Source organism: Propithecus coquereli, unplaced genomic scaffold, assembly GCF_000956105.1.
Source record: "Propithecus coquereli isolate 6110/MARCELLA unplaced genomic scaffold, Pcoq_1.0 Scaffold358, whole genome shotgun sequence".
Classification (NCBI taxonomy): Eukaryota; Metazoa; Chordata; class Mammalia; order Primates; family Indriidae; genus Propithecus; species Propithecus coquereli.
The window spans coordinates 2,378,028-2,386,941 of record NW_012149263.1 but is presented as its reverse complement, the minus strand read 5'-3'; the positions used below and the strand labels follow the sequence as shown (position 1 = coordinate 2,386,941).

Here is an 8,914-nt window from a genome sequence, read left to right as displayed (position 1 = left end):
GTGTGCAACAGCATTATGTCTATAACTACAATGTACCTACCTTAATTAAGGAATAATTATTGTTAAAAAAGTGATACCTCCCTAGGCAACTATAGCAGCCACTGTTACAGAAGCACCTAGCTTGCTCTAGGGACATGCCAGTTTTAAGCTCTACTTTAACTCCAGGGAGCCATGCTGCAGCAGCAGAAGAAATAGCGGGGAGGGACAGAAGACTACATGCGATCAAGGGCTGGCCGCTGGCCATCCTGTCCTCAGGACCTCATTGACCAGACCTCTGGGTAGGTTCCAGTGCACCTGTAGAGCCTGAGCTTTGTGCTGTGAGGGAGCAATGCTGACTCCACTTTGGATCTGATCGTAGAGAGGTTGTGGTGACTAGTACTGGGGTCAGATGGGATGGGGATAAAATATGGTGATATAGGGACGGGGCCAGTGGGGCACATGGAGATACCTCGGTCCCCAAGTGAAGGTGTCAGCTGAAAACTCACTGACCCATGCATCTACTGCTTTCCTTTCACCTGGACCTAGCAGGTCCCTGCCCTGGTCCCAAAGCCCAGGGGCTTCTGCCTCTCACCACTGCTTTCCAGGAAATTTTGAAACAAACACAAAGGCAAGTTCAAGGTAGAGCAAATGTGACATGGGCCACACGTGGAATTGGGATCCCAGAAGGGCAAATGGAATGAGAGTGTGTTTCAGAGGCAATATGTGGCCATTCCAAGACTGACAATGACAATATTTGGCATACTTCTAAGGGGCACTAAAGAACCCAAGAAAGCTAAGGAAAAGCAAAGCATACCTGGGACCACAAGAGACCCTCTATTGGAGTCCAAGCCAAGTTCAGAGAATCTTGTAAAAAGACAAAGAAGGTTTCTGAAAAGTGCAACCACCTCCACCCCACCTGCACCCACCCAACACTGAGTCCCTTTTACTCAGTGAAAACAGTGGCAGCAAAGGATTCTATGCTGGTAGGAAGTCATACACAGGAAAATAGGAATGAAGAGCAAAGTGCAGATGAAATGAAACACACTTTATTGGAAGGTGAAGGCCACGCAAAGCAGCTACCTCTCATCCTATGTGAAGCATGCAGCCATCTGAATGGGCTTTGAGACCAAGTGTTCCATTGTTGGCAGAAGGCATGGAAACCCAGAACTGCATGATAATCACATGTCCAGTCATTAAAAATATGTGGAGAAGAAAACACTAATGGAGTGGATCCCAAAGAATATTGTCTTTACTCAACTGAGAGATGTTTCTTGTTGATAAGACTGACACAGGGAAATACAAATCAAGGCCTCAAAAAATATGGAAGACAATAAAAGATGGAGAACATAGTATAGCCTGGGGCCATGCAGAAGGAATCACTCCCAACTGCCATGTGGATCCTGGACGTGAGTGTAAAACTTGAGTTTGAGACAGGGATCTTGTCTCCATGTTACTCTTCTTTTCTCTTAGTTCTTTTTTGTCTTCAAACCTCATATCATTGTGTCTTTGAAGTATACTTTGGCAAATTTTGAATGTTTGTCCCAGCTACTCCCACCTCAGAAAACTTTCAAGCCCTCTCATTACCCTTTCCTTCAGGTCCATGGGCCTAGCCAGGTAGGCCCTGGCCATAAAAGGAGCCTTTTCCTGATCTAGGCACAAATGTTGGCCAGCCCTTTTCTTATTTCTTGGGGCCAGTTCCACTACCAAGAGCATTCCTAGAGCAATTCCTGTTTTTTTTAATACAGTTATGTGGCTTTTAATGACAGGGATACATTCTGAGAAATGTGTTGTTATACGATTTGCTCATTGTGAGAACAGTATATATTTACACAAACCCAGATCATATAGCCTAGGCTATATACACCTAGGCTATGTGGTATATGGCCTATAGGTCCTAGGCTACAAACCTGTACATGTTACTGTTTGGAATATTGTACTGTATTCACCAATTGCAATACAACGGTAAATATTTATGTATCTTAACATATCTAAACATAGAAAAGCTACAATAAAATGTGGTATTATAATTTTATGGAATGACCATTGTATATATGGTCCGTCATTGACCAAAACATTATTATTATGATTTTCATGACTATAGGTGTCTCTCTGATAAAGTCTACACTCAGGTTGCTGCAATGTGACAGAAATTTTTTTTATAGAAAGTAGGGAAGGCTGATGGTGCTACTCTTCCTCTGCCCTGTTCTGTGTACTCACGGAGAAGGCTGTGCGGTGGCTTCATCTGAATTACTTTTAACAAAGCCCTCTATTCTCCTAAGGCCTTTCTCCTTCACTCCTGTACATCTCTGCAAGAACAGCCCTACGAGCAGGAAAGTTTGGCTTCTGCCCACCTGAAACAGTTCCAGTGAAGGCAGTATAATTTCCCCCTGGTTTGTCTCTTCTGTCCTTTTTTCAGTTTCTAGTAGCACTTGCTTACCTCTCCCAACTACGTGCTTCCAGACGTATATCCCAGGTCTGTCTTGTGCAGTGAAGGATGGGGACTGTGGATGGGGTTTCATGATGGAAGACCTTGCCCAGTGCCCCATCCTCACCCACCTTGTTCGAACATACTGATTTGGAAAATTTTCCTTGGCTTTCTGTCTTTAAAGGATATTCTTCCTCGTGGAAGAAAATGTTATGGCCTTGATTTCAGACAGTATTTTGTTCAGGATGAGATGATGCTGCCATGAAACCAGATGGCAAATATCCTTGATCTGCTGCACAGACCTGATTCTGAAAACAAGCAAGTGAGGAGCTGCTTGTCTCAGTCTTGTAGTATTAGGCCTTTGTTGTGAGAGGGTGTCATGCATGGCAGGTGACTGTGTTTGGATACAATGTGGTTTGGGTCAAAAGAGAGGGTTTTATAGAGAAAAGATAGTCAACAATGATAATGAGAATTAAGTTTATTTTGAGGTTTTCCTGCCTGAGTCTGTTTCAGGGCAAGGCCCTTGGGAGTCTTATGGGAAACAGTGGGAATAGCTTGGCAGTTACATGCCAAAAGTCTAGACTTTGATGGTATCTTCGTCTGATATATAAGCTCAGACAGGTATCATCTGTGTGTACTTGGACTATTTATTTCGATTCTTTCTTCCTTATATTTAATACTTTTCGTCTTTACAATGGTGATAATAATGGCATTGTTATAGTCATGATTAATGGTAACATAATTAGGAAAAATCAGTTTCTTCAAGGCTCTTAAGACTTTGACAATTTCTTCAAAGGATTTCCTTGTTCCACCCACTCATATCCCAATCTTGATGTTTTTGTTATGGCCAAAACCCACTTACAGGTACATTTGCCAAAACTCTTTAGATTTCAAATGTAAAAGGTGTCCATTTATTTTATGTAAATTTACTGAAACATGGTTAATTGTCAACACAAGAGGGCTACAAAACCAAATACAGGTAAAAGTCAAAGAAGGAATTTCAGTTATATAGGGAATGGCAACTCTTCTATGAATTTAAGAAAAAGAGAACACAGAAGTTATGTCTACAACATACAGCTAACCAAAGCCAACAACTGAATAGATGGGTTTTAGAACAGAGTAGACACAGATAAATTTAAAAAGTTAAGCTACTCAAATATGACAATAAATTATAATACATGGAGGAAATAATCAAAAATAGCGAAGAACAAATACAAGCCCAATGTATAGAAAATTCAGTGTAACATGTGGAAATGGGATTCTGAAGGTGAAGAAAGTAAGTCAGAGGCGATATTTGGACATTCCTAGCCCCACAATAACCCAAGCCATGTTTTAAGGAAGACTTTACTGCAAGGAAGCTAACAATAAAGAAAACTAACTAGGACCTCAAGAGGACATGTGTTGAAAGCCAACACAAGACCTTAGAAGCTTGTAGAGAAAAAAACAGAGAACTCTTCAAGCACCAACCAGTACACCAAGGACCTCCAAGGACCAATTTCTAAATGCAGACAGTAGATGCCAGAAGATTAAGTGCATGTAGGCAATAACACATAGCTCAGCAGAAATTTGTCATTAATCAAGAATGAAAAGGAAAGTGAAAAGAAGAGAAAACATGAACTAGAAGGCAAAGGACAGCCATGATTGGATATATGACCTTGTATGGTATCTTAGTCTGTTTTGTGCTGCTATAAAAGAATGCCACAGACTGGGTAATTTCTAAAGAACAGAAATTTATTTTCTCACAGTTTCAGAGGCTAGGAAGTCCAAGATGAAGGTGTCAGCATCTGGCGAGGGCCTTCTTGCTGTGTCATCACATGGCCAAAGGCAGAAGGGCAAAGAGTGCAAGAGAACAAACTCACTCCCACAGCTCTTTTTATAATGGCATTAATCTATTCATGAGAGATTTTCCCTCATGAGGTAAATACCTCCCATTAGTCCCCACTTCCTAACACTGTTGCCTTGGGGATTAAGATTCCAACATATGAATTCTGAGGGGCACATTCGAACTACAGCATATGGAAATCATATGGCATATGATTTGCCATTGAAACAAAAATGTCTTGTGGGCAAAAAGCATATAAACCGAGAACTCTACCATAATCATACATGCCCAATAATGAAGAAATACATGTCAAAGAGGGAAAAACTAGTATAATTGATACCAAGGAACTGCATCATTCTATAATTGGGAAACGTTGCTTCCTCATAATACTTTCACAAAATAAATGTCATCAAAGTCATGAAAAACAAGACAAACTGATGAAACATGAAAGGCTGGAGGCAACTGAGGAGAAATCACTCCCAACTGCAATGTAGATCCCGAAGGAGAAAAAGGACCCGAGTAAAAAAAAACTGGTGAATTTGCCATTAAAATCTACAGTTTAGTTGGTAATACTGTCCCAAATTTACTCCGCTGCTCTTAGTCATTGTATGATGGTGACGTAAGATGTCAACGTGAGGGGAATAGGGAAATTGGAATTATAAAGTACCTTCCTTGTCCTCTTTTAACTCTTCTTCTGTATGTCTAAAATGAATTCATAATGAGGATTTTGGTTTTCTTGTTTTTGGAGAGGTGCATGTCAGGATGGAGAGGGGCATTCTATACATACCAGTTCCAAGAAACCTACAAACTCACACCCACCTTAACAAAAGCAAATAAAAACAGCAAGGAAAAATCACAGCCAGCCAGCCACACAGCCAAACACAACGCAGGGAAAAGAGCAAAAGCAGGAATGCAGACTATAGGAAAAACAGCTCTAATGCACAAGCCCCATTCATCCCTCCACTCACACAGGCAGCTACTCTGGCTATGGGCTTTGCTTCAGGCTCTGAAGCCCCTCAGGGAGCCAAATAGCCCAAAAGCTCACAAGCAGTCCCACTCTCTGAGTCACAAGGAAGAGTCACATGCACACCACCAATGAAGGCTGGAGGGGAAATACTATGGCAATTTCTAAGTTCCCAATCTTACGTTTTCAGTCTGGCCGGGTACTAACTGATGAATCAACTACTTGACCCACTGGAGGTCCTAGCCCACAGCCCAACACTACCTGATAGGGACCCTGCTCCAGAAGTCTTCAGGAATTCATCCCTTAACAATCCTGTTGGTCATCATAATATGAGCATAGCTCCTTGACCCTACATGTGCAGTTAGAGGGCAGCTTTAGCTCCTGGAAGCTAGGCAGGAGTAAGGAATGGTATCTGTATCACTGTCATATTATGTTGTTTTACCATTCAATTTATTGGCACTGAACCAATTCCACAGAAAACAGGATTATCATTAACATAACAATATAATTTTTCTTATTAATAACTCAGTAAAAGTGTTCCATCACAGTTTTCATGAGCAGCTTTTTCTAATGCACTCAACTCAGTTCCTTCTCAGTATAAATGCCTCAAGGTTTATTGAGCTTGAGAATGTGGGAAGCATCCTTTGCTTCATTCGGTGCCTTCTGAGATGTCATCTTCTGAACAGTAATGTGTGAGATTGAGATGTGAGCATTTCTGATTACAATAATACATATTTTTCTGCTGTATGGATTCAGTAATGTACAAGCACATCTGTCCTTGGTGAGGTTTTCTCACATTGTTGCTCTCAAGAGTGAATGCTCTGATGTACATTGAGCACTGACTTCTGAAAGAAACCTTTCCCACAGATGGAACACTGGTAGGGTTTCTCTCCTCTGTGTCTTCTCTGGTGTTTATTCAAATTTGACTTATTGGTAAAGGCCTTCCCACACTCAGCACACACATAAGGCTTCTCTCCTGTGTGAATTCGCTGATGCTCATGTAGTTTTGATTTGTTAATAAAAGATTTCCCACAATCACTGCATTTATAAGGTTTCTCCCCAGTATGAATTCTGTGATGTGTAATCAACTCTGACTTCTGTCTAAAGGTCTTCCCACATTCAGAACAAATGTAAGGCTTTTCTCCGGTGTGAGTTTTCTGGTGTTTATAGAGATTTGACCTGCCGCTAAAGGCTTTCCCACACTCAGCACACACATAGGGTTTCTCTCCTGTGTGAACTGGCTGGTGCACCAGGAGCTTGGAGGTGAAGGGTTTCCCACAATCACTGCATTCATAAGGTTTCTCTCCAGTGTGAATTCTATAATGCGTAATCAACTCTGACTTCTGTCTGAAGGTCTTCCCACATTCAGAACAGATGTAGGGCTTTTCTCCAGTATGACTTTTCTGATGTTTATAGAGATTTGACCTGCCGCTAAAGGCTTTCCCACACTCAGCACACACGTATGGTTTCTCTCCTGTGTGAACTGGTTGATGCACCAGGAGCTGAGGCTTGGAGGTAAAAGGTTTCCCACAATCATTGCATTCATAAGGTTTCTCTCCAGTGTGGATTCTCTGATGCACAGTTAATGGTGATTTCTGGTTGAAAGCTTTCCCACATTCATGGCATTCATATCGTCTCTCTCCACTATGAATTTTCTGGTGTATACTGAGGTATGACTTCTGCGTGAAGGCTTTTCCACAGGTATTGCATTCATAAGGTTTCTCTCCAGTATGGATTCTCTGATGTGTAATCAGCTCTGACCTTTGAGTGAAGGTCTTTCCACATTTAGAACATATATAGGACTTCTCTCCTGTGTGAGTTTTCTGATGCTTAATGAGATTGGATCTGTCACTGAATGCCTTCCCACATTTACTGCATGTATAGGGTTTTTCTCCTGTGTGAATTCGTTTATGCACATGGAGTTGTGACTTGGAAGTAAAGAATTTCCCACACTGACCACATTCATAAGGTTTCTCTCCAGTATGAATTCTTCGATGTGCAACCAAGCGTGCCTTCCGGATAAAGGCTAGCCCACATTTCATGCACACATATGATTTTTCTCCTGTATGAATTCTCCGATGCACTGTGAGTGTTGACTTCTGTGTGAAGGCTTTTCCACAGTCACTGCATTCATAAGGCTTCTCTCCAGTGTGAATTCTCTGATGTATAATCAACTCTGACCTGTAGGTAAAAGCCTTTCCACATTCAGTACATATGAAGAATTTCTCCCTAATTTTAACTTTCTCACGTGTAATGAGGTGGGAACTATTATTGAAGACTTTCCCATATTTGGTACTTACATAGGGCTTCACTCTTGTGTGAATTTGTTGATGTACCTGAAGTTGTGACTTGGAAATGAAAGACTGCCCACATTTACTACATTCATATGGTTTTTCTCCAGAATGAATTCTTTGATGTGCAATCAATTGTGTCTTCTGTATGAAGGCCTGTCCACATTCAATACATATATAGGATCCCTCACTTGTATGAATTTCCTCACGTATCTTGAGGGTGGACTTTTGTGCGAAGGCTTTGCCACAATCTCTGCATTCAGAGTGTCTCTCTCCAGTATGAATTTTCTCATGTATACTGAGATCTGAGTTATAAGGGAAGCCTCTCCCGCATTCACTGCATTCATAGAGATTTTCTCTGGTATTAATTCTATGATGCCTGAAGAGAGAAGATACTTGGAAAAATAATTTTCCACATTCATTGCATTTGTACAGCTTGTCTCTAGTATGGGTTTTCTGATGTGTAATGAATTCTGGCTTCTGTACAAAAGATTTCCCACATTTAGTATATACATAGAGATTTTCTCCTGTATGCACTTTCAGATGGATATTAAACTGTGACTTCTGGGTGATGATCTTTCCAAATTTGGCACATTCATAACATTTCTCCCCAGGATAAATTTTCTGATGTTGAGAGGATGCCTGTTTATACCTGAGGATTTTTCTGCATTGATTATGGTCCCATAATTTCTGACCTGTTGGGAGTATACTCATGGTCAGTATAGCAATAAATATTACCATATTTAGTAATCTTTAAATTTTAACATTCTGTGATGCATTTTTTAATCATGACTATGGAACTATAAATCATGTCTCAGATCATTTCCACATGAATCCTACTGATGGGTTCTTTTGGAGGAAGAAATGATGTTTGAGTTTAGATGAATTAGTTTTCTAATGTCCATATATTCATAATGCCTCTTTGCAGTCAACATCTTCTTGAAGAAAACAACATCACTGAAAGATTTATGGTCTCTTTGCTGATAGCTATCTGGTCACCAAATTGCCACAGTTTTCCAAGATTGAAATACAACTTCACATCATTTCTATATTCACCTTCCCTTTCAATGTGGAAAGAAGCCTTTTCAGAGATCCCCTGCAGTGAGTCTGAAAACCCAAACTCCCTTTCTCAAAGAAGAAAATAGGTATTTTAGCTCAAAGAGCAGCTAGTAGAGGCTAGAGGGAAGGCTACAAATGACTCATCCTGGATCAACACAGAGAAAAGGGTCAGAGTGAGTAATTTCATGAGGGTGGTGATAGTGTATTCACAGGAAACATTCTGGGACACATATCAACAGTTATTTAAAAAAAAATAAACTAGATGAACAGACTGCTCCATGGATAGATGTGGAAAAAGTAAGACAAACAACAAGAAATATACCACAGGCCGGGCGCGGTGGCTCACGCCTGTAATCCTAGCTCTCCGGGAGGCC

The 8,914-nt window shown here is 40.8% G+C and overlaps 1 protein-coding gene across 1 annotated transcript in view; it reads right to left on the bottom strand.

Moving 5' to 3' along the window:
* Window positions 1-5,996: 5,996 nt before the first annotated feature.
* The window catches only part of LOC105816247 (zinc finger protein 585B-like), an 8,664-nt gene continuing 5,746 nt past the window's right edge, over window positions 5,997-8,914 (bottom strand). The window contains exons 3-4 of the mRNA XM_012651611.1: window positions 6,767-8,176; window positions 5,997-6,598 (exon numbers count right to left, since the gene is read on the bottom strand). Of these exons, the coding sequence (XP_012507065.1) occupies window positions 5,997-6,598; window positions 6,767-8,176 (2,012 nt within the window). The remainder of the gene's footprint in view (window positions 6,599-6,766; window positions 8,177-8,914) is intronic.